The sequence below is a fragment of the Triturus cristatus genome, chromosome 3_1, assembly GCF_964204655.1.
Source record: "Triturus cristatus chromosome 3_1, aTriCri1.1, whole genome shotgun sequence".
Lineage (NCBI taxonomy): Eukaryota > Metazoa > Chordata > Amphibia > Caudata > Salamandridae > Triturus > Triturus cristatus.
The window spans coordinates 243,176,272-243,203,195 of NC_140583.1; the positions used below are offsets into that span (position 1 = coordinate 243,176,272).

Genomic DNA, 26,924 nt, shown 5'->3' on the forward strand with positions numbered 1-26,924 from the left:
GTGTTTGTCGCTGTGGCGAATTAGTAGGAGTAATGAGTACATGCTGTGTTTGTGGGGAAGGAGGTGATGGAGGAGCAGAAGGGTTAGTACCCACATGTCACTTTTTTAAAGGAATGTGATAAGAGTCCCCTAACTCAGATTTGCGTTTATGTGGCAATTTGGTTGCAATATGTCCAGTTTTTGGATTAATAAAAAGTTCTTTTAGTTTTGGGTCCAGTTTCGAAGCCAGGGCGTCGAAACGGGGCTCCTGTCGTGGTTGTGAAGCATCTTTCTGTTTCGGTGCCTAAGTTTTCGGTGTGGGTGTCTTTGGTGCCGAAGATTTTGGATCCAAAGACTGTTTCGCTGTCGAAGGAGTTGGGCCTGAGACTGGTTTTAGCTTTGAACCTGAAGGTTTCGGCTCGGTGCCGAGTGAGGACGACTCGATCCTAAGCCAGAAGGCTTTAACGTGTGTTTCGGTGCAGAGCCGGAAGGCGGGGCATTGGAAACATCTTCTCAGTGCTGACCATGGCCCGAAGGCAGAGGTGAGACCGAAGACATTTTGTTAATCTAAGTAGGACTTTGGGGCAAGGGAGGTTCAGTGCTTAAGATACGCTGACCTTGCAGAAACTCTTCATCCACATCCGAGCCGGATTCTGAGACGTATATAGGTACCTCCTGTTCTTCCTCGGCCCCTAGTGCATCGCCGGGCTCTTGTTCGGAATCTTCTCCAAAGAGGTTCGGAATGGAACCGGTGTGTTGGCTCTGCATGTCCTGACGTCGAGCCTGATGGTCGCGTAGCGTTTTCATTGAGAAGAAATATTTACAGGCGTCATAGTCCTGTTCATTGTGTACCGGAGATAAGCACAAGTTGGACACTTCGTGTGAGTCGGTGCACACCGAAGGCAGAATTTAAATAGAGTCCGTTCCATCGACTGCGAGGTGGACTGACGCAAGTAGGCTCGTCGGCCTTGTACGAGTTTCCCGATCGAACAGAGTTTTTTGTATGTGACACGATACACGGAAAAGTGAATACGCGATAGAAAACAATACCGTCAAGGTTAAGTGAAGGGGAACCCGAGAAACAGTTTCGAACTGGAGCGCAGCAATTCACGTCCGAACCCGATGGCAGAAAAAAAAAATATCAAACAATGGAGAGTCGATGCCCATGCGCACTATCACTAAAAGGAGTCACCTACCTCGTGCATGGAAAGACTTCTTCGAAGAAAAACAATTTGCAAACATCCGGACCCAACACTTGATGGCAGGAGTATGCAAAGCTTATGATCTACAACTCACATGCCTCAAACATAAATTTCTTGCACTTTAAATTGACAAATATCACAGTGAAGCATGCCCACACCATTTGAATTTTACTCTTAGCTGTCGAAACCACAGAAAACAGCTTTTAAATGCACTATGTCTTTCATGCTCCAGTTAGGATTAGGGCAGATCGTACAGGGGTCAAACTGGTGCTGACCAGAAGTCAAAGGCCAGAACTCTGTACTCACTAGGTCTATGGTGCTCCCAAGAAGCCTCCAATGCTTCCGGAGGATGTAAATGTAAAGTAGGGATCGTCAAGGTATATTGAGGACATTCAATCACAATATTACCTTAATACTTAATACCAACCCAGCCAACTCTCCTTACGTGAATAATCCGTCCCTCCCAAAATTTGGGCAAGGGTCTGTTTTCTTTAAGCCAAAATAAGGTCTTTTTATACAGTTCAGCAAATGTCTCACGCTTACCCGGACTAAGCACAGGCACCCCAGTCAAAACGGCTACATAGGGCTGGCAGTCAGGTGGGAGATTAACATTATGGGCCCTCCCACCCTTAAGACCCTCACCTATCTGCTGTGCATGGGCCTTTGCAGGATTAGCTGGTTTGGGTGTTAGAGTCTCAGGTGTACTAGGGGCTGCTGGAATAGCAGCTGAGGTGATAGAGTTTGCTTTGCCAGGGGTGCCAGAAGCTGTGGCACATGCCGACTTTTTATCTAAGATGTTATTAACTGCCTTAGAGGGCTTTAATTTCTCTACAGGCTTAAGTACTGACGGCCCGGGTTTCCTCGCTATCCCTACAGCCGTACCGGTAGGATGCGAATTACCATCAGTCATCTCGGGTACAACTGGGTAGCTGTGCCTTGTTTAACTATAGTGGTCTCCCTGCTGTCAGTTCCCCCCCCAGGCCCGTCCTCCCTAATTCTTAAATGCAATTTGATAAATGATTTTAGGGAGAAAAAATTGTCTAGGGTTGCCTGCTCCATTTTATCCACCCGCTCTGATAGCCCCCTGATTTTATCTAACACCGGGAGGAGTAAGGATTTCATCATTTTCTCCATGTTTACAATTAGGAGAGACTCTGGGGGTAAAAGCGCAACAAGGCCACCAGTCTGTTCTTTACAGACACTAGCCACTGGCCCTCCAGATGTGCCCTCCCCCTTCTCTCCCTGTAGCGGGCTGGAATCCCGCCCTACTGCGGTATGTGAGCCACCCGTCCTGACGCCAACCCATCTAGGTCTCTTGTGGTCTTTAACCAGTCTACCTTTCCGCGGGGTGGACAATCTTTTCCTTTTAGTGGGGACTGGGTGTATTTCCGCCTGCACCACAAGGGCCGATGGTGGGGGCGACGTCGGGTGAATAGAAGGATTAGCCAAAGGCAACAAGGAGATAGCGGTCTCACTCGCCATTAGATCTGAGGCCACGTTGTTTTCAGCATGAAGTGCCGTGGCCGTCAAAATTTCCAACCCGTCTATACTAGCTCTTAAGGCGGCCACACGAGGGTGGTCCAGGGGGGAAGGGGCGGGGGCAGATACGTCCAGTGTTCGCTCTGGGGAGGGTACCAGGGCTATCGAGCCCAACGATGATCGTCTATGTCCAGAAGGACCTCGAGATAACCGCCGCTCAGCCATGGCGATTTCTTTGTCAATAACATTAGCCACACGGGTAATAAACTTATCCATGGTGCCAACCATACCCCCTCCATCCCCCTCCCCCCCCGCCCCTTCTCAGGCTTTTGCCTGAGCGGGTTGACATCACTACGACAAGACCAGTCCAGATGAAGAAACAAAACCCCTAACAATGGACTAAGACAGCTAGGGACAGCTAATAATTAGGGCTACCCAATAGCAACAATCACAAATTAAAGGGGGGGGGGCCCAGCCCAGCCTCCTCCGGCCTCCTCCGGCCACAGACGGCCCCCCCTTTCCCCGGGCTTAGCCCGGCTGGTCCCGCGCGCGTCCCGCGACGCGGAGGAAGTCTGCCGCTTATGAGCGCCTCCGGGCGCGAAAGCGAGATTGTTTGGGGCGGGGCCACTGCAGGGGCTTCTGGGGGCTGTGGTCTCCTGCCTCCGTTACCACGAGGACCGCAGCAGCCACCCCAGCAGAAAGCGGTAACAACACCTCGGGCGCTGTGCAGTCAAGCGTCCCACTCCAAGGTCCAGGTAAAGTTGAAATAAACACTGAATCATGCAAATTGGGGCTCCCACTCCACCGAGGGAGTCTGCCGCTTATGAGCGCCTCCGGGCGCGAAAGCGAAATTGTTTGGGGCGGGGCCGCTGCAGGGGCTTCTGGGGGCTGTGGTCTCCTGCCTCCGTTACCACGAGGACCGCAGCAGCCACCCCAGCAGAAAGCGGTAACAACACCTCGGGCGCCGTGCAGTCAAGCGTCCCCCTCCAAGGTCCAGGTAAAGTTGAAATAAACACTGAATCATGCAAATTGGGGCTCCCACTCCACCGAGGGAGTCTGCCGCTTATGAGCGCCTCCGGGCGCGAAAGCGAGATTGTTTGGGGCGGGGCCACTGCAGGGGCTTCTGGGGGCTGTGGTCTCCTGCCTCCGTTACCACGAGGACCGCAGCAGCCACCCCAGCAGAAAGCGGTAACAACACCTCGGGCGCCGTGCAGTCAAGCGTCCCCCTCCAAAGTCCAGGTAAAGTTGAAATAAACACTGAATCATGCAAATTGGGGCTCCAATAGGGGGACCCCCTCTGCTAGTGTTACTGACTGAAAACACTGCTCTAGAATGAACTTACTTCAAACCTTCAAGTGTGAGATGTGACAGACCACCCTTGTGCTTTTTTTCCACCCCAGGAATACCAAAAGTAGCCTGATTTTTTTGTTTGCCAGCATAATTGGTGCATAAATCTCCCCCTTCGGTCCTTGAAAGGGAGAAGGGTGCCTTATTAACAGTGATCCCAATTCTTTAACCACCTTGATGTTGGCTTTGATGCATTAGAGGGTCTTGACAACCCCCTTACTGACCAATTGTTTGCCTATGAAAGAACCCTCACAGACCTGAGCCTGCACCCAACATAGGTTCACTTCAGCCAAACCTGCTGCCAGACAATTTGCTAATAGCATCAACAAGCAAGCTATTTACCTTCAATAAGTAACCTGTTTGTTCTTTTGTTGGGTTCTCCAACAGCATATACCTGACCTTCCAAGCACCAGACAGAATGTTTCTGCAATGCCCTGCACTGGTAGGAGGTGTTGTGGGGCTCCACACTGACTCCATCCTGTCCCAGAAGTGACGAAGCAGAGATGCATGTAGGCACCAACCCTGCACGCTGATGTCAATTTCATTTTTGCTCCCTCAAAAGTGAAGTGAAAAACTAATGCTGGTCACAGTGTGGTGATCTAACTTGGTATCTGTTTAGATGCCACAAAGAGGCCATTCCACAGAATGGGGACATGGGCTCTGGGAGGGCTGCATGGAATCTGTGATGAGTGTCCACCTGAAAGAGTGGTATGGATGGAGTAGGTCTGCAGCTTGAAAAAATTGCGGGATTCACATGCTGAGCATTATACCAACTAGTGGTTACGTCCGGAACATACATCAGCCTCTTTTTTTTGAGGGGGGTGAGGAGGTGGGGGGGGGGCGTCCTCTTATCATTTAGGTGTCATGTCCCATCCCCTTGTTTTGTCAGACGTGCGCCCTAATAGCCTCTGTGCTGAAAAACACTGGCGAAATAGCCTAAAATCAACAGCAAAGTATGTGGGCTGTAAGTCGATTGGTCACACGGTTAGAGAGAACCACTTGGGAAAAATGAAAAATACTCACTTTGGATTCTGCCCTGGGAGCCACGGAAAGTTTGCCCAGAAGGACAACCATTAAGTCTGCAACCACTGCTTGCCAAAAGACCATGATACAACCCATTTTCAGCTGCCAGTCGTCTTACAGGAATACAGGAACTCCTCTAAAGATAGGCAATGCCCACTCCTACTATTTAAGTGAACACCTGAGGATTAGAGGGGAGGCCAAAGTAGAGCATGGAAAATTTGAACTGCTGGTGTTACCTTCCTATGGGACTGCAGGACAGTTATATAAAACTAGGAGTCCTGCAAGCACAATATTATCATCCAGTTTACCGGGTCCTAAGCCAACATAAGCATTATAAATGTGTACTTCTGCAGAAATGCATTTAGGGGTTGATGGTCCAGGAGAGACCGAGGACCCCAACATTTTTTTAGAGGAAGCAGTAGGTGAACAACACGCTATCCTTTCTCCGCATTCATACCCGTTTAGAGGCAGCCTTAAAGAGTAAGTGAAGGACTGGGCTGTATGCTGTATCAATGGCTGGAATGGGTGTTGTTGCCTATGGGCAAACCGCCTAGAGTAGCCCCTAAAGTTGCGTAACTGATAGGGGAATTATTCTGCAGGGGTCAAAAGCCAAAAGTAACACGCTGTGGGTCCCATCATCTTTAAACCATTCAAGTGTGGAGTCAGGCTTCTCTTTCTGAAATGTCACAACCCATCAAAGGGCATGTCCATTAGCACAGCCTGCACATCCCCAGAAAGTCCATTCGGCCTCATCTAGGTTTGTTTGCAGAGCATAGCACTGGTACCAACTGCTGTGCTAAAGCAGTCCTAAGCCTGTGAGGATGACTTATTTCACTGCATCCTGCCCATCATGGCTCAACCGAGCCAAGGAGGCCCTGAGGTCGTCCAGGACTGCCGGCAAGATCTCACTGGCCAAGGTCCATAAGACATATGCATAACAACCTGTTCAATGAGATTTCTGAGGTAGACTAATTGGTAAAGAATTCTGAATTACTAGCCACAAACCTGTGTCATCGGACATGAACAGGCAGGCAGGCACGAAGTTTTGAGCATGTAGTCATCAAGGCATCTGTTAGGGAGTCGCTGAATGGGAGCTGTGGCTCCAATGTCACCAGTACAGGTTGGAGGATACAGAACATTTGTCTTAGTACGAATGGAGAGCAGCAGCAAATCTAGCATGTCAGCAGTCCTCCAAAGTACCACTGTAAATGAGACACTTTCCTTCATTGGTGGCTCATGTGGTATCAGTATAATGAGGGGAAAGTAAACCACCCCCTTGACCATCCTGCGGTGCTCCATGGTCTGGCACAGAATCAGGGCCAAAAAGACAGTGGAGCCTCTGCTAGTATTAAGTCATGGCTTACAATCAGGCTGTAGAACCACTGGTTGCACCTTTGGCATCTCACAGTGAGAGATTGGTCCAGCTTTGGCAGATGATAGTGCAGGGTTCAGCATGAATATTGGCACAGAGTCGTTATCAGCATCAGGGTGACAGGAACTGGCATGGAAGTCTGTAACGGACTCAGTACAGTACTGGTAACAAGTCCTGCAGGGACAGAATGCATCGGCGAAGTCCTGCCAGCGGTAATCCAATCGAAGGCCCCTGGAGTTCCGTAGGGGACAAAGCGGGTTAAAAGATGCCAGAAACAGGCTAAAGATTTGCAGCGTGGCCTCCTTGAAGGCCTTATTTTTCCTGCATGGTCAACAATGGCCACGGAACTCCAGGCACGTGGGACCTGAGGGATATTGGTTGTGTCCAGTGACCTCGAAGGGAGTGCTTTACATTTTGATACCCTTCCACATTTTCTATGAAACCAGTGTGGTGGGATGGGGTTGATTCCCGCTTCACTTTTTTGTGTTCGCACTTTGATTACCCAAAGATTTACAGCGAGAAGGGGAGAAGTCGCCGGAATGGCCTGTAAAGACCGCCACTACTTCCTATGCTCCGAAGTACAGCTTCGACTCCCAGTCTCAAATCGCTTTCAGTGGATTAGAGCCTATTGCTTACAGGATCTCAGAGGCTAGGCACACGTCATGCAGGTTTGTGGATGGCATCTGCTTCTTATACTCTTGGCATGGCTTCATAGTTTTTTTAACAACAACTTTTATTAGGTTATTTTGCAATAAGATGGGCCATAGTCCCACAAAGACTTGCAGTGAGGGAAGGATATCGCCAATAACCACATTTCTGTTACGTAACAACACCCTTCAAACATGCAGGTGAAACAATATAAACAATGTGCAGACAGTTATCGATCTCCATAGTAACATATACAACTATCAATTTCAATGCATATATTCACACAGGGCAGCAATGCTCTATCTAAACATAATAGGGAATAATAAGTAACATGGATCAAGGGGCACCCTTTAGGGGTCTGTATCTGGCAGAGGGGGAAGGTCAATACCTTGATATGCCGCCTATCGGGTCCAAATCTTTCGGTGTTTCGCAGGGCATCACCGGGCATCGAAAACCGCGATCTCGGCCCCCACACATTTGTCTAGTTAAGGCTTCCATTTGCCTAGGGTCGGGGGAGAAGTCGCCTTCCATAGTTGTGCTATGTCCCTCTTGGCTATGTCCTAGGCCAGAAACAGTAAATGCTGTTTGTACCGATTCCCCCCGATATCGTCAGTAGACTGTAACAGGAAAAGTCGTGGGTCGAGTGGGAGCTCCCACTACAGCCCCTCACTGAGTCAGGAACCAATCCTACGCCAAAATGGCTGTAATGCCGTGCAGCTCCAAACCGCGTGTATGAAGAACCCCTCCTCCCGGCCACACCTCATACATGTAGGGGACTGGATAACACCCATCCGCCAAAGGCGAACTCTTGTAAAATACACTTGGTGTATGTATTTGAACTGGAAGAGCCGGTAGCGCGTGGAAACCGCCGCGCCCCTTGGGCTGACGATGGCTTCGGCCCAGTCGTCATCAGTCAGATCTGGAATGTCGGCTTGCCACGCAAGTCTTGTCTTGTCCAGGGTATTGGGTATGTGGGTCGTCAGCGTCTGATATATTTGTCTGATCTTGTGAAGACCGAGATCTCCCATTAGCAAGCGGCCCTCCAAGGGATGGAATTCGGGGAGGGCCTCCAGTGCACGAATGTGGGGGGTGAGTGTGTGTCGGAGTTGAAGAAATTTGTAGAATTGTGATTTATGTAAGCCGAATTCGGTCTGTAATTGGTGGAATGATTTCAGTGTGGTAACTCTTAACACATCCCGAGGGTCGAGATCCCCACAAGGTCACATCCCCGGAACCCCATCAGGGCGGCCGCCGAGCAGAGATATGTACCCTTCCATAGGGGAGTTTGCTGGGTGAGTTTCCAATTCCAGCCCATCTGTCGCGTTTTGGCCCGCCATAGCTGTACCACCACTCTGCCCCCTGGCGGCAGGAGCTGCAGGCGTGCGGAACTGTATAATAGGTGGAGGAGAGGGACCCTCTCCATCGCTGCATGTTCTATTGAATAGGCCGGATCTGTGGGGAGTTATACCACCCTTCATTCACTACGAGGATATGAGACGCCACATAATAGGAGTATGTGTCGGCAGCTGCAATCCCCCCATAGTACGTATATTGTGTGCAAGTGCTAAGTGCAACCCTGACTGCCCAATCATTCCAGAGGAATTTGGTTTATATGGCTGTAACTTGTGCGAACCATGAGCGTGGAATAGGATACGGGAAGTTTTGAATGCGGCATAAGATCCGGGGCAATTACACCATCTTAAAAATGGCTGTGCGCCCGTAAAGGGAGAGGGGGAGGGGGAGAAAAGACCATATTGCCATTTCGTTAATAAGGCTTGCTACACGTGGGGTGATATTATGCGCCCAGGAGACCATAGGGCACGGGGAGACATAGATGCAGAGATATTTGAAACTATCAGTTGCTCAAGAGAGCTGTGAAGCCCAGGCATCACGGCCCGATGTCCACATACTGGGAGCAAAATAGATTTGGCGGATTTCCATGTAAGCCAGTAGTGCCTCCAATACCAGGGGTCGGTCATGAAAAAGAGGATGTCATCCACATATAACGCTATGCCATCCGATCTCGATCGAGACCAGTCGAAACCCCGGAGCACCGGGTCACTTCTGACCCAAACGCCAAGGGTTCAGTTGCAAGGGCAAACAATAATGGGGACAGGGGGCCCCTCTGGATAGAGAAGGGGCAGGAAGGGTGTCCAGCAATGCGGACCGACGCCGTCAAGTCTGTGTATAACAGACATATATATGCCAGGAAGTGTGGCCTGAAATTGATCGCTTCGAGCAATTGAAATAAATAACCCTGGGCGTAGTTCACGTAGTAGCACTATGCGTAGCTACGCGAAGTGCACTTCGCACTACGCGAGATACACGTAGCACTACTTGAACTGCGTAGTGCGCTGTTCGCGATGATTGCACAGTGCCGGATGCAATCATTGAAAACGGCATCTTGCACAGTGCAAGCTGTTTTCTGCCGCTCGAGTAGATTTTTACTCAAGCGGTAGCTTTCTCAACGCGGACTGGTAGTTTCTCATCACGAGCAGTCGCGAGCATACACCACCACTCGCAATGAGAAACCTGACATCCCCGCGTTGAGAATCTCGTCGGGAGGTTAATTTTCCACGCTCGCGATCGGCAACTTGATGTTGCTGATCGGGAACGAGGAAAAAGTCTCGCCGGTATGTCATTTTGCTCGCTCGTGGTCGCCAAGTTGACGTTGAGGACCGCGAGCAATAAATGCCAACTACGCTACGCAATTTTGCACTGTGCTACGTGCAATTCGTTTAGCGCGAAGTGGAACAAACTACGCGAGCGTAGCGTAGTTATCCGCCCTGGGTTAGAAATAAATACAACAGCTCAGAGAGTCGAAATCCTTGTCGATATTGGCGAGAAGCAAGCCGGCCGGCCGACCCAATGCTGGGGCCACGGCCATAGCGTTATGGACTCGTCGAATATTGTGAAGGGTGGCTCTTTGCGGCATGAAACCCGACTGGTCGGGGTGAATCAGGTCTGTGACACACTTACGTAAGCGATCAGCTTAGACTTTCCCCAGCAATTTGGGCTCGAAATTTATGAGGGAAATGGGGTGGTAGGAGGAGGGATCATCCGGAGGGCGTCCAGGTTTGAGAAATAACACTATTTCTCCGTGACGCCAATCCCCAGGCAGGGTATAGCGAGTTCCGTGGCCTCCTGGATAGCCGCCAACAAATGAGGCCCCAAGATGTGTATGTTCGCTGCAGGAATTCCATAGGGAACCCGTTGGGACCAGGGTGGAGCGCGTTGAGCCCCAGTTAGCTCATCCAGCGTAATCGGGACTTCTAGTTGTTAGCGGAGAAGATCTGGGAGTAGCCGATGCTGAATGTCAGTGAGAAACTCCGCTATGATTTTGGCCGAGATCTGTTCCGGACGTGCGTGGGGAGTTGTGAAGTGTCTCGCGAATTCCCCAGCAACAACCTCCGGTGTTGTATGTAAGGACCCATCTATATCGCGAATAGCGGGTGTGACCGCCGGGGAAGTATCTGCCTGGCAGAGTCAATGGAGCATCCAACTTGACTTATCACTATACTGATCAATCCGGTGTTGTGACACTTCCCAAATCTCTTTGGCTTCGCCCATTAGATAGTGTCGTAGTCCCTTCTGCGTCTGTATCAGGTTCCGACGAATAGTCAGGCTTGGGTCTGCGTTAAGCTGTGAAGCCAGGGTCATCTGACATGACTTTAAGGCTTCCAGCTGCTCCCGTTGTGCCAGTTTTTCTGTGGTGCGATAACTGATTTTGGTGCCATGGATAGACGGCTTAAGGGCCTCCCACAGGATACCCCGAGAAGGAGCAGACAGCCCGTTATCTTCCAGATATTTAATGATTGCTGCATGTAGCATGTCCTGATACGCAGGGCTCCGCAAGTGCCATGGGGACATTCACCACTGAAAGGGGGGTTTTCGGGAGCATGCATGAAACTGCATAACGATTGGAGAATGGGCTGATAGCCCGCGGGGAAGATTTGTCCCATGTGAGAATCTGTGAATAAATACCCGGGGGACAAAGAAATAATCCAATCGGGACTGCGACCCATGTACCGTAGTCAAGTATGTGTAGTTGTGTTCTGTGGGGTGCTATTCTCGCCACACGTCAGCCCAACCCAGAGTGGAGACCAATGTATGTAATTTTGTTGGACCCGATAATGGTGGGCTATTCGAGCAGCGCTGTCGGTCAAGTAGCCCCATTGTATCATTCCAGTCGCCCCCTAACAAGGTCAAGCCCACCGGTAAGTCACCCCACAAACCCAATATCTTATCTATAAAGGCAGTCCCTAATGGGGGAGGAGCATAAATACTGCCTATAACCTGTTCCCCGTACATCGTACCTGTAACAAAGAGATAGCTGCCTCCCGGATCAGCTTTGTGTGTTGTATGTTGAAAGTGGACCCTGCGGTGTATAAGAATAGCCACTCCCCTGGAGCCCCTAGTGAACCCTGCGTGATATACATGGTGATAGCCAAATCTGTGAAGACACAGGGCTTTTGTACCTAATAAATGGGTTTCTTGTAACAGTAGGATGTCTGCCCCATACCTCTTTGCCTGATGCAATACAGTACCTCTTTTCACCTTATTTAAGGGGCCCCTAACATTCCATGAGACCACTGTAAGGTCTCCTAAAGGGATTATATCACCTGGCATTGTTGTCTCTCGGTTTAAGAACGACTAAAACAAGGAGATCATCATAGAAATGGCCTGTCTGCATAAAACATAAAAACATCCTAATACTACATTCCCCAGAAAACCCAGCACCCCCACCCGACACTGCCAAAAACAAGGCGCGAGGAACCGGAGGTCCCCAATGGTGGAACCCCTTTCTCCCGCACCAATGGAACCCTTCCCACCCTAGAAACATATGAACACAAGGGGTGCAATAAGTCTGTGGCTTAACAGTCCCACGCCCCCAAAGCTATTACAAGTGAAGATTTAAAACAATCTCAATCCAAGTTAACTTGCTATTTGGTCGCCTGTAGAGCTCCGTAAATTTCCTGGAGGCAGCTCCAGACTCACCGACATCCTGTCCGATCCCGAGCCCCGTCGTTTTTTGGACTTAGTTCGCCGTGGCCGTCGTGAACTGCGAGAGGAGTCTAAGTCTTCAACAGGTGGAGAGTTTGACCTAAGCTGAGGGCGCTCATCAGTCCAAGCAAAAATGGCCTCAGGAGTATCAAAGAAGAACGACTTGGAGTTTTATATCATACGCATCCTGGCCAGATACAGCAGCATATATTGCCCATTTAGTTCATGCAGCCTGCGCTTCGCTGCGGTGAAGGTTTGGCGTTGTTGTTGAACCAGTCTTGTGTAATTCGGAAATACCATGATGGAACTGGATTCATGTCAGATACCGTCTTTATGCGTCCTGGCATAGCGTAGCATTGCATCTGTCTGCATAATTCAGGATTCTGGCTATAACCGGCCTGGGAGCTGCGCCCGGGTGAAGCTTTTGTGTCAAGGCCTTATGAGCACGCTCCACCTCAAAGGCCGAGGAGAGTAGATCTTTCGGTATGTGGTCTGCGAGCCACCTCCTATAGATAAAGCTAGTCATTTGAGATGCCCTCGCATCCCTCCGGCGGGCCCACGAAGCGTAGGTTATTTCGTCTCGATCGGCCTAACGCATCTTTCACCCTACAATCCAGTTCTTGCGACACCACCGTGAGTTTGTTGACCTTTTTTTGGAGGGTGGACACTGTATCTTCCACCGTCGAGACTGTTGTTTCTGCCTCTGGGATTCGATCGACAGCCTTGCGGAGGTCCGGACGTAGAAAGGAGACTTCGGTCCCCACCGCTCCAATCTTGGCATCTAGTGTGTCCCGGGCGTGTTTGATTGCCGCTAAAGGGGCCGCATTGTCTGGAGCCGAGCAGTTCCCCTGACCACCTGTGGCACCTCCAGTGGATGACGTGAACTGATCAATGATGCCCTGTTTGGGGCCTGGCCTGTCCTTGCTCATTGTGAGAGGCGGCCAAGGGCGTCGCGTCTGCTCAAGTGCAGGATCAGGCATGTGCCCCGAGATGGTAGGAAAGGAAGCAATAGGATCCAACATGGCTTCATAGTTGTGATTCTTTTAATGGTACTAAATCTAACAGACTGTCATTCAGACAGACTTGTTCTGTATATATCCACAATTACACGCTGTGTAGTGGAGATGAAAAGTGGAATTGGCAGTCAGCTACTGTGCTGAAAGGACATTGCTCCATCGGTCTACAAATTGCTCCAGACAAGATCAAGGCAATCAAAAAAGCCCTAAACGGCATGTCAGATTACAAACAATTTCCAGGAAGTTACTTCAAGTGTAAAACAGAAAAATTCCAATATCACTTATTGCAACGATGTAGAGAGGACGCATCAGTAGATGTAAAATGCGATCCATAATAGGGGGTTCAAAAATATGCCATTGATAGGTTTCAGATGGTTTTATACAACTGCCATGATGTCTGACCTTATGACTGATACATAGACTATGTGGACCATAAGTGGACTCTGGCAGCCACCTTAGGTGTTCTACACACATTCAACCATATGCTATCATTTGATCAGCATATGCCTCCTTTCAGTACACTGGCTGCTTTTTGTGTCTCTGTAACCAGATTCCTGCAGGAATACTGGGTTGTTCTTTAATATTTGTTATATTAGAGCATAGCTGGCACTGAGCCTGTATGCGTGAAGAGTTTTTCCCAAGCAAGGTTAAACAGAGTAGGAGTCAATTATGTGTTTTCCAGCTTCTACTCTAGAATTAAGAGGAAGGCTGGAACATTGGCCTCAGATTGCATAGTTAGGCTAAACTCAGATGACACTTTGCCCAGCAGTGCTTTATAACAGATTGTTCCTCAGATGGAGGGATATCATCTGAGTGAAAAGATCGGCATGTTTTAAGCACCCCTCACCTGCATCTTAGTGCAGTCAGGCAGAGTACTACGGTTCATACTCATGCCCCTCATTGCTTTCTTGTAATGGGCTGTAAGGATCCTCGTCTGAAGGGCTGAAACTAACAGCAGGTTGGCCCAGCCCTTGCCCAATCTCCAGAGCACCCGGATAGTTCTTCTCACACTTTGAAGATCTTTAATAACCTGAAGTAACCCTCTACCACCGCAGGTTCCTCTGGAAGTGTATGCTCTCTTCCTGAGAGGAACATCTCTCTCAGGAGCTCTCTTCATCCTTGACTCTTGCCCTTTATTATTTCTTAGAGGAGTTGATTTCTCTTTTCATCTTTCCTTTTCTATGGTCTTCGTGTATTTTCTGTGTCTTTCACTCTCTTCCCCTTTTCTTAGCTGGAATTATCAGCATTCCTCTCTTTGGGGCTTGGAAGCTGGATGTTTTGAAGAGAGAAACATTACACAGGGCCTTTCCCTTAATTTCTCACACTCCTGTTCAGATTCATAATAAATCCCCCTTGTAGCCTTTTCATTCCTTGCCCAAGGAAACTCAAGTATATCTTTTTTTACTGTGACATCAAAGAAACACATTTTTTGTATGGGTCATCTTCAGAGCCGTTTCTCCAACTGTAGTGCCCTTGTGCTTTAACAATGCATCATTCTTCTTTTTAGGTTCCATGCAGAAAGCTATATGAAAAGCTACTCGCCTTTGGTATCAATACTTCTAGTGGATACATATTCTTCCTACCGTCCTCATTTTATGAATCCTCTTGCAAAGTTTAAGATTTGTCTGGAAAACGTATTCTCCAGCACAGCCAGATGGTGCCACATGGCTCCTGCAGCCGGTCCACATATGGATACATCACCAGGGCATATTGGGTGTTGAGACCCCATATGGTCCTGGGAATGGGCTGCTTCTGGACGAAGTCTTCTCCTTCCAATGGGGACTTTTCTGTTTCTGTGGAAATATCTCTTAAGATAATGTACCTGCAAGCGACTAACTTTCCCCAGAGTCCGCTTAGGAGGCTCCCAGCAGCCTTGTACCAGATAACAGTCCCTGGTGACCTTTGGAAGCATACAGGTGGTGAAAGAGTCACAGAGGCTCGTTCACAAAAGTAAAATTACATGTGCATATCTGCTCATGTGCAAACCTACTCCTGCACCTATGTTTAAATTTACATTTTTTCACCATTCAATTCTTAAGACTATAAATTTGCACCCACGTGTAGACTAAGTCTCCATCCCCTCAGTTTAGGAGATGGAGATTTCCAAGACTGAATATACTGGTGTGAGGTTACCCGTAGTAACTTTTCATCCACAGGTGGCGATCTCAGGCCTTATAAAGGACCTCTCCCTGTGGGGAACAATTGGGCTATTAATTAAGGTTATTAAATTTCTAAAAACAAATTGTAATTAGTTTCATGTAAAATAAAAAAGCAAAATAAATGAAAACATTTATTTACCCTAGAACTAAAATAAAACGTTAGAGCACAAACACTTCTTTCTTAAATTAGAAAATTTAAATCTAGAAATTCATTTTTTTAAACAAATAAACCTCAAAACATTTGTATTTTCAATGTTTAGTAAATTTAATAAACATTGATGTGCAAATGAAGTCTCATTTATTGCATTATAAGTTGCGCTGTCTTGTTTGTATGAACTGTAAGGTGACAAGATTGTGAATAATAAGTATAATGAATAATGACGTGATTGGGTTGCAATGTCAATGTGACTAATGTCTCCATTTTTAAGAATTACATTTGGTGAAAATGTCATCCCAGCCTTTGACCGCGTGCTTTTTTGCCTAAACTATTCTCCCTGTGTCTGGACGTATAAACAGTTTCTTCTATCGGTGATCAAGAACATTGGCCAGTCTAATATTGGGCCATCTGAATTCTGTGATTTTGGTGGTGGCAGAGGCTTTGATTTGGGTTTCAAATTGTTTTTTCGCCGCTCTTCTGTGATGTTTGAGCATGATGAGGGTCCAATGCCTTTATTTTGCTTGACGTTACACCCATTTCTGAGTAAGCATGCATCAAGGTTTTGGCACTGGGCCCACCACACAAATCCCTCAGGAGCAGAGCTCTACCTCAGCAGGCGATCTTTTCAGGGGTCAAGATTGACCTGATTGTTACAACAAAGGGCAAGGCATCGTCTTGGTTTTTGGTGCATGCTGCTGCTGTGCGGTTTTGACGTTTTCTACCATTGCTTCGGCATTCGAGGCGAGAAGGCTGCCAGCTTCTTAATTAAAGAATTACCTGGCTGACAGTCCAGCCTCCTCCTGCTCCTCGAGGTACCCGTGGGCTTCCTATGTCTTTAATGTCCTCGACACTGAAGATGTCTGGTGTCGCCAAGAGATGCTCCCGTTGCCTTTTCTAATGAGCCCAGCGTCCATCTCCTCAATGTTTTATTGGCTTTTTAAAGTGAAATGTGAGCCACACCTCATAATTAGAGTCCTAGTACTCAGGGAAAAGGTACAAGTAACATACACTGTGTTGGTCGACCCACACATATTTTGTATTATACTGTAGACAGAAGTTAAAAGTTTTTTTTTTGCATATTTGAGTACCTGTAGCATTCAGGGTTGGTATCAAGATCTTGGACAAAACTTGAACAGCAAAGACAACCCTGTCAAGTGGCCTAGACAGTCCGATGCAAGTGATTGTATTTCTTCTCCTGAGCTGCCAAACTTGAAAACAAAAGTTAAGGCATATCCGGTTCTCTTTTTCTCTTCAGAGCAGCTTTTTGAGCCAGGTGGAGCCATTGTACTGGTCCATTCTGAGATAAGGGAGAAGTCTCAGCAGCTATTTTTCCAAAGAAAAACTATATGCAAACATCTGGGCCAAAACTAGATGGAAAGAGTATGCAGAGCATGTTTATCTATACCTACACATGCGACGAACACATACATATATATATATATATATATATACATACACACACACACACACACACACACACACACACACACACACACAATATATAATACTTAACACCTTGCCTGCAGGGGAAAGCACCCTCATGTAACACTGTGACGCAACAGTATTCCCTATATAATAACTGCAATATAGCAATTCCTAATGTAAACACAAGTGAAGAAACAACTGTCATTCATCACAGGAAATATAGTTTAAGATAAGATTTTTCATGAGAGGAACAACAAAAATCAAAACACCTTCCATGCTTTTAAATATACTTTAATGTGCTTTTAGATTCCGCCATTAACCTAGATAGTCCAAGTTCAGACAAGAAAACTTAGTTCATATTTTACGAATGAGCCATTAGAACCTGCAAAGTTCCTTACCTTAAAAGAGAAGTTTAATAAAATACACTCCACGCCTTCTTTTTCTTTTAAAACCAGGAGGTCACTATGCAACGGGCTGTCAGGATCAACCCTAATGGAGAGAACGTTCAAGTAATTAAAGATTGCCTTTGCACTAACATTATGAGTAGTCTAGCCAAAAACGTTTCTACACCAGACACAAAAACAGTGCCTAGTCACTTACAATTTGAATTGTTGGTTAAAACATTATACACACACACAAACACACATGTAATAAAATGCACGGTTCCTAAAACAGTCCAGATTAAGCTCCTTTCCAATAACAAACTTTTAAATAAAAAAAGAAAAATTCAATGATAAATAAAATCATATGTGTAGAGTATTGCTTGTGTGTAACATTTGTGGTTAAAATTTTGAACCCCTAAATCTCATCTTTCAACGCCCACTTAAACTTTGAAATCCTTCACCCTGAGGGTTGGCCTGGTCTGTCTACTACAGATTATCAACTCAGTTTGCTACCCTACTTCAAACTGAACCCGTCTTAATCTGTGCAGTCCGTAACGATGAATACTGACACAAACCCTTATTTTCATGTTCAGCATTTTCGTTATGCTACCAATAAATCAGAATATTGTTCCACAGACATGACTATGTGCTCATGTGGCACAATGTTGCTTGTTAAGCCCTCATTGTGCTTCACATTAAGTTTAAAAAAATAATAATCCTCTAAGTATTTTCTTGTTGTCATTTAATAACAGTAAAACACTGTAGGGGAGTCAACTACATACATAAAAACAAACTGCTCCAGCACCAGACAAATGGTTGAATATTCAAGCGAGTCCTCTTATAATCTACACCATGGAGGTGTCATAGAACTTCCACATAACAGGTTGAAAGTTATAACATTTCATTTCTGTGAACTTTCCATAGACACTAGAGGGCGTTTTGTTGACTGTGCGTTCATGCCACTTTAAGCGGTTTCGAGAAATAAAAAAAGATTGGCAATATCCACCTAGGTTCAAAGTTTCGAGGATAGTTGATATAAAGTCAATTAGTGAGAAAATGCCACATCCAATTTAAGTGCCAATTGGACGTGCATGCAAATATTGCTAGTTCAAGTGAAAAGCGTATGCTAGAAGTAGGAAAACTAGAAATCTCAGTGAAAGATGGTTAGACCTATAACCAGGAACTACGCATAACTATGCTTGCAGAAAAAAGAAGTTATCTACCTGTACACATTAGGGTTCTCCAGTTTAGAAATATTCCAAAGATTCACATGCTTGAATCCTTCTCGTTGTGCTTGGACTTCCATGGTAATTATTAAGAGCAGTGTATAGCATGGTCTGCAAAGCTTAAACAAGTAACACTGTTAACCAATTCTCACCATTTCTGAAAGAACCAATGATTAACCAATCAGACAGACAGTTCCTTAAGCACTCTTTCCCGGCCGGGAGGGGGGGAGAAGCCGGGCACCACACTTCTGATTTTTTTAGCGTATTTGCAGGCATTATAAAAGAGGTATTCAATGAGTTGAGCCCTAATCAGAGAGGAGGGAGTGTTGCAAGTGAATCTATAACATATGTCAATACTGGAGAACCACAGTACACAGGTAACTTGTTTGCTTTCCGGTATTGAAACTTTAATAGATTCACATGCTTTAATCTGAACAGTAAGCAGTATTTCCTGATCATGTGTAGGCTGCAATTGCAAATCAAGAGTAATAAACACAGATTTTACTATAATTATCAGTTGAAAAGCCTCAACACTGAATGAGATGGTAAATGATTGCTTGACCTACAGCTGCGTCATTTGATGTTGTATCCAGACAGTAATGTCTGGTAAAAGTGCGTATGTTAGTCCATAAAGTGTCCCTGCATGTGTCTGATAAGGATATGCCACGATACATCAGCAAACCGAGCATTACATTCAACAGCTCTTGTAGAGTATGCTCAGAATATTCTAGTCAATTCACGTTCCGCTTTTTCAGAACAGAAAACAGTAGCCACAAAGACTCAACGGTCTACACTGCTGCTTGATAAAGCAAACGCTTTCCTTAGAGGTGTGAATGCTATAAGAAGTTGATTTTATTTCCCCAACTGTGGAAATTAGCCTTTTTAGGGGCCCACCGGTGCAGAGGTTCACCCTTCTCTGTCCACGGGCCATTAAACCAACAAAGAAGAGATTGGCACTGAAGCTGGATTTCAAAAATAACAAGTTTATTCACTCATGAGTGAGACCACGTCCATACAACACCCTCAAGTGTTCCAGGAGGTAGTGGCTTGAATACACAGACCATGGGCCTTATATACTGAGTTTTCTGCACTGGTAAGCATGTAGTTACAAATAGAAGGTACAGGCCTACACAAGAATAACTACCGACAAACATGGGCAAATGGCAAATCACTTAGGCAGCAAAGTGGGAGGAGAAACAGAACTGCTTACGTCAGTAAGACATGGACAGTAACATTTTCAAACAGGTGCATTTTAGCAGCTACAGGCCTTTCTGAGCTCATACATTGCTTGAGCTTAGAATAGAAGGAGTTAACTAAAGCTGATGATTCGAGCAGAGTAGAAAGGCAAGCAACAGTGAAGACGGAAGAATCACATGGCTAACAAAATGGATGCCACAACTAAGATGGCTTCAGCTAATGCTAACAGCAATTATTTTCGATTTCCACAAAACATTGTAATTCTTACTATTTAGAACTTCAGGTATTTCTTGATATCCAAAGTATGATGTGCTCTCAGCTGCATTGGTAGAATTTTTCTTAAAAAGCCTTTAAGATTATAATCTCATTGAGATGAAAGCTAGATGGATCTTAAGGGACAAAGCGAGGATTGGTTCTCAAAATAACGGTCATGCTTTAATTGTATGTAGTGCTCATTAACTATAGAAGCCTGGAATTCACTGATCCTCCTGGCAGAAGGGAGGTGTAGTAAAGCTGTTTTCTAAGTTACATATTTCAATTCTGCCTTGTGAACGGGTTCAAACGCACTTCTCATTAATTGTGACTGTACTGTGTTCAACTGCCAAGTGATAGGGTTTTTTGGGAGGAAAAGCCATTTATAGCCCTCTTTAAAATTCTTTGATTAATCTGTTCGATCACAGAGATGCTGGATTCCCTGACCTACTGAATCGGGAGATTGCTGCAAGATGGCCCCTCACTGGAATACGTGAAAGACCTGAATGCGCCAGGTGTAGTAAGTAAGGCAGAATGTGTTCAGGAACAGATGAGAAGGTAGGAGTATTCCGATTAGAGCACTATATGCAGATTAGGATCCACCTCCCCTTGTAAGTTTTGTTAGTTGTTTTCACTGTAATTTCTCCCTCCAATACTGAAAGATGTTCATGTATCGGAACTTAAATTGAGTGATTCCGGTGTCTGAAGTACAATTTAACATTTGTTCAATGTTAAATAACCTGGAACTTCCCAGAGGGGAATATGCTGATGTTACAATAGGAGAAATAGCTCTGTGTAACAGAACTGCCTTGGCCAGGCTGGGCACACAACAATAACAGACATGGGTCTCTCTGCATTTTGCTTAGTAGCCTGGGAATTAATGGAAATGGATGGAAAACATAAGCAAATATCCCCATCATGCTATCTGATACGTTCCCCCACCAGCTTTCTTGGATAGTAAATGTAATCTTGTCCCTTCTTGGTTTTTTTAAGTAAAACATTGCTGTAGAATTGTCGGCACATACTAGTCCTACAAAATTCCTTATTCTCAGGACAAAAGATTGAAGACCTCTAGGAAAAGTTCTTAGATCTAAGAGGATCTATGCATTTTTGCTTCTCCTGAAATCAATTTTGCCACAGATGTCTAGGTCTTGTAAGTGTGTTTTTCACCCTTCCAGAGTTACATTGGCGGTCATTAGGAACTGGGCCTGAATTGAGATGAATGTCAGGCCTAGGGAGACGCTGTCTGCATGCATCCACTACTCCATAGCGGATGTCATGTTAGAGGTGATCTGAATTAAAATCTTCAAAATTACCCTGGGTGTATATCCACAGTTTGTCCAATTCTTCATGTAATGTTCTCATATGATGTCAACAGTTTAGAATAAAAAGGATGCACGATGTCATCATCTCCAATAGTGATTTATATATTCAAACTGAAGTAGACTTTCTTATTGACAGGGAAGATGATAAACTTGTTAGACCATGAACTCTTTACTTTGTAGGAAAAGCTTTGAATCAAATTAAATCTATGATTGCCCCTAGAAACGCTAATCGACCAGCGAGGCTGAAGGCATGATTTGCCCTTGTTCAATTTTAAGACTTGAAGACAGGCTCTTGTAGATGTTTTTACTGATTGGAGGCGAAGGGCCTTAAGAGCGAGTCGTCCAGCTATGGCAAAATCTGGCGACTATTCCTTCTTAAGGAAGCCGCAACTGGCTCCATGCATTTGGAAAATATTCGGGAGGCATATTTTAATCTGATTGGGAGGACCTTGATATAATAATGTCTTCCAACTACCTCAAATCAAAGAAACTTATGTTTCACATGGATAGATATGTGAAAGTAAGCATCCAGATGGTCTGGGTATGACAGAAGATCTTCTGGGTTTAGCAATTGTAATATATCCTGGAGAATAGCCATTCGGAAAGATTGCTACTTTAGGAATTGGTTCAGTTGTCTCAAATCTAGCACCTGTCTATTTGCCTGCTTGTTTCGAAACCTGTGTTTAGATGAGCGTAAGGAACGTCCTCTATGGCTCCTTTTCAAAGGAGTGATAACATTTCTTTCTTTAACAAAGACGCTGATGTGACCTCCTGTAAGGTGGATTTTGGGGAGATTTTTTTTTAACAAATTGCAGGGTATGACCTTGCTGAAATATATCAAAGACCCAACAATCTGATAAAATAGAATTCCAGCTCTTGAAGTAACTGGAAAGACCTTGCATTCACAATGTGGTGAAAGTGTATGAGTGACCAGAGTCTGAGGGTTGTCACTGGCGTCTTGATGTTTCTATCCTTTGCCAACAGCTGTGGGACTCTTTTGGAGACCTTGCCTTGAGTGGGCTGTTGCAGGTAGCGGCCTGTACTGATGTTGGTTCAATTAGTAGGGTGAAATTGATATGACCGGAAATTTCCACCACCTTCCTCTGACGCCATGACAAAGTTGGTAATAAAGTTGTTGTAGCAATCCTAGAAATGTTGCTGTCTCTAGATCGGCATTGACAGACTGGAGGGCATCATCCACAAGCTTGCCAAATAGATTCTCACCTTCGTAAGGCAGATCTAATATTTTTGCATGACCCTCTGGGCGAAAAGAGGTTGCTTTCAACCAACCCTGTCTTCTTAGAAACGGCTGCCCAAGCCGATTGCTGAAAGCCAGTGGAGTCATGGTCTCCGGCACTATCTAGAATTTTTGGCTGATGCTCGCTCTCCTAGTAGTATTGCCGTTGCATCCTTTTGTTCGTTTTGAGGCACATATGCTAGGTATGCTGCCAGGTCGGGCCACATTTACCTGGCTTACTTTCATATAAAAGCCAATGCGTTGGAGGCCCCGATTGTTGAAAGCAGTAATCGCAGAGAATCTCTTTCCCACATTTTCCATGTATATCCTCTTTTTGAGGTAGTGGAGAGCAAGGGGTAGTTGGATTTCTCATCTCCTCTGAGCTGCCTACAGAACTACCGAGTCTGGACGCGGATGCCTGATTAGACATGCTGGACAAACATCTGGGGCTTTGTAATTTTTGTCTAGGTGAAGTATCCACATAACTACTATTGCTGGATTCTTCATCAGTTTAAAGCCTCCTGCTCCTATGCAGTCTACAACTGGGACACCTTTGACTGATTTAATTGTAGAGTACTTTTATCATAGAGGAAATATTGTGTCTGTTTGGCCGTTACGGGGAGATTAAATCTTTTTAATGCTTGGTCTTGGCGGCATATTAGCCTCTGATGTCATCTGGAGGCAAATTTGCTAGTGGTGGTGTAGCAGGTGCCGAAAGTAGGGTGATGCAATCGTCCCATTCGTCCCCTGTTCAAGGAGTCTAATCGCGTATAATTTCTCCTTACTCAGGTTCCTCATCATCACTATCCACAGTCATAATGGATTGCAATAGGTGCTAGAGTTATCGTGGTCACTAACTGTTTCACCTCCTGTGGTGTTGTAGACAAGGGGGGCATGGAGACCGTGTACTGAGGAGTAGTAGTTGGTTGAGTCAGAGACTAGTTTGGAGGGTTACCTGACTCTGCAAACTTTTTTGTAGTAGTCCATCAGCACTTGACGAAGGTCAGTCAAATACCGGAGGCACTTGCATCATGGGTTTTTCGTACTGAAAATGATATGAGTAATGTTTATCAAACGCCTTGCAAGATCTTGCCTTTGCAGGAGGTCTGTGCTGGAAGGAAAAATCACCCTCTAGGTTCATTATCATTACCCTCTTGGCACTTAAAGAGCATTTGTGTTGGGCTTGATGCAGGGCCACATGGGTCTTTAACTTGTACTAGATGTGCTGGTGAGAGGCGAAAAGTTACATGGCAAAGTCTGATCTGATCAGACAAGATATTGGAATTCCTTCTTCAGTGATATGTATAAATATCAGTTGTACCGTCTATGGACCCGTGGACAGTACAGTCGTCGGTAATGGACCTTTGTGTTTGAAGAAGGTGGTAGGTTGCAATGTGTCTCATCAACAGTTGCCATAGTTGACTGTATTGAACTAGTCAACAGCATTTTTAGCACTTTGGTAGTGGCCGCTGTCACTGTGAGGTTTGATGATATTGTTGACGTTCTTTTTATCAACCCGTGCTGTGTCTCATCTCATATTAACTTTATTTGAATATTTTTATCGATCCATTAAAAACTTACTATCAATATATATAATAAAATACATGAAATAGAAAACACAGCTTACATAGAGTTAAGGCTTATTCAAAAACGGTAAAGACTTCATTTGTACAGATCACCATGTTATCATATTAAAAATTATTATCAGCCTGAGATCATCTTTCACTCAGCTTCGTAGACTAGATTGTCTAAAGATACAAGCGATTTCCTTCATTGTATAGCCCTGCTTATAAACCCAGCGACAGCTCGGCAGGCTAATTTGTTGTCAAGGGTACAAATACATTTCAAGGCATCCTTATAAAAGAATAGTTTCTGTGCAATAAAAATTGGCCGTAAAAAGATTTTCCTTATGTCTCGATAAAACTTACAGAAAAACATAAAATGCATCGTGGACTGGATGGCTTTCCCGTCACATGGGCATCTGTACACTATTTTCGGCCATTTTTCATGCTTTCGAAAAGCCACCAGTTCATGTACAGTGCCCAAACGCTACATTGTCAAATAAAATCAATCCTGGTTATTTGTGACTTTCACTAGACAGTCAGGTAGACCAGACAGCTCTATGCTAGCCATATCTCTTAATACGCTTGTTTTTTTCTTATCTCTACTGGCTCTTTCTTAGCTTTGTTTCTCCATGTACATCTTTTTAATTTAGTTTTTGCCATATTGCAGAATACCTACAGGATTTTTCATTGATAGGTCTTTATCGATATTCTTCAGCAGCTTGTCCATATATGCTAGCCATCGGATTTTGTTACTGTGTTCCAGTGCTAAGCAGTCCTTAATTATATCCCTTGTGAACTTTCGTCCCTCCTCGCACCAAATGTTATGCCAATAGCATAAGACTCTTACTTGAATTAAGTCGCTTTGGTAATGGCCGCTGTCACTGTTTGAATTCTGACGAATTTGTTAACGTTCTTTTCATCAACCCGTGTTTTGTCAATGACTGGTCCGTCAATGGTTTCTTTTTATCTGACTAAGATTCCCTCAATGAGAGTTGAAGGGTCAGACCGAATTTGGATATTCTTTAGTCAGAAGGAGAAACGTTTCCTTCGTTTTCAGCGGTTTCTCATTCTTTGCAGTATGTTTAGCTTTGACCATCTTGCCTTTGAAGGTTCATCAGAGGATAATTTTTCATCACGCCTAGGCTTTTTTGTATTTAACTTTTTAGGACAGTTGATGTCTCTTTGACTTCGTCCCCCAATGCTAGATTTTCCAAAGCTGCATTTCTCTTTAACCATAAAAGTCTAGCTTCTCTGTATTAATATATTTGCAGAATAAGTATGGTAATGCAGACAATCCTTCTACTTGTGGTGACGGCATTAAAAACATTCCTTGTGCGGATCCTCGAAAAATAATCTGAGTTTCCCACAAGATGTGCATGGCCCAAAAAGGCCTTTCTTATATCCTGCTAACATAATTGATTTTTCTGTCAGAAATTAACATCTATGAGGTTACCTGAAGCTCGCTGGTAGCTAAAAAGAAACTAGCGACTGTGAGAATTTGGGCTGGTATATGCTATACCCTAATTAAAGTGGGCACCTTGCACCAGTCCAAACACCCCTTATGGTGATTTAGGAGGTCAAAGATAACCTTAGAAAGCTATCCAAGTGGTAGCTGTGGAGAGCAGCCTTCAGGCTTAGTCTTGAAGGAATGTTAAGCTGCTTGTTTTACCAGAATGCTACCTTATAGTTTTGGTTAAATCTAGTACGACAAAGTATCTCCTAAACAGAGATAATCACAAAGCACACAATACTTAAGCACAGAAATAACAGTAAATCAGCACTAATAGACAGTGGGCCTCAGAGGAGGACCAAATCATATACTAAATAATGTATGTATGTATGTAAGGAATTAATAAAGCGCAGGAATCACCTCCGCAGGGGTATCTCCGCACTAGCATAGAAAACAGATCAGACTGGCAGATACTTCCATAGCTCAAGCCTTGAATAATTCCGTCAGAAATTTTCTGAAGTGAGTGAAACTAGAACATTTACGTAACTACTCTGGCAAGGAATTCCAATGTTTTGGGGCCAGATAGGCAACCGTTTTGCCTCCAGATCAAATTTTCTTAAAACGAGGGACCACCAGCAGCCCTTTGCCTTCCGATCTGAGATACCGGTTCAGGCAATACAGTTTGAATTTATCCGCCATATAGCTCGGGCTTGTGCCAAAAATGGCTCTGTGAGCAAAGTAACAGAGCTTGAACTTTATTCTCTGGCAGATAGGAAGCCAATGGAGAAATTTCAATAATGGCCCAGGGGTGGTACGAGGTGGTTTAATAAGGACTAAGCATGCGGCCACATTTTGAACGATCTGTAATCTGCTAAGAAAAGCCTTGTTCGCAGAAGCCAGTAAAGCATTACAATAGTCGAGACGACCTATAATCAGAGCCTGAACTAGGGTTCTACATCATCGATAACCGTGCATCCAGCCGGACCCCTAGATTTTTTGCCACCATGGTAGGAGAGGGGGCGGGGCCTGACACTGTCTGCCACCACGCAGGGGACCGGGAGGTAAGTGCAGGACTAAACAGCACGATTTTGGTTTTAGCCGCATTTATCTGCAAGAAGTGTTCAGTCTTCCAATCAGCTATGGCAGACATGCCTTTAGCAAAGCGCTGATCGACTGACTCCATATCATTATCAAAGGATAGGAGTAATTCAGTGTCTGCGTAGGAGAACGGCATGAAACGGTACTCTCGGATGACTTTAGCAAGGGGGGCCATGTAGATATTAAATAAAGTCGGGCTCAAACAAGAGCCCTGGGGCACCCCCTAACTAAGCTTCACAGTTCGAGATCGGAAAGCGCACAAATTGACAGTTTGCGTGTGCTGATCTAAAAAAACTAACAAGCCATTTGAGCGCCAGTCCCTGCAGACCGGCCTCTCTCAGTCGAAATATCAATTTCTGATGAGACCGTGTCGAAGGCTG

The 26,924-nt window shown here is 45.3% G+C and overlaps 1 protein-coding gene across 2 annotated transcripts in view; it reads right to left on the bottom strand.

Annotated features, from left to right (window-relative positions):
* UBE2Q2 (ubiquitin conjugating enzyme E2 Q2) overlaps positions 1–26,924 on the bottom strand; it is an 844,760-nt gene that overhangs the window by 129,956 nt on the left and 687,880 nt on the right. For both annotated transcript variants that reach the window (XM_085643780.1, XM_085643779.1), the window contains exon 8: positions 17,210–17,300. In XM_085643780.1, coding sequence (XP_085499906.1) covers positions 17,210–17,300 — 91 coding nt within the window. The remainder of the gene's footprint in view (positions 1–17,209; positions 17,301–26,924) is intronic.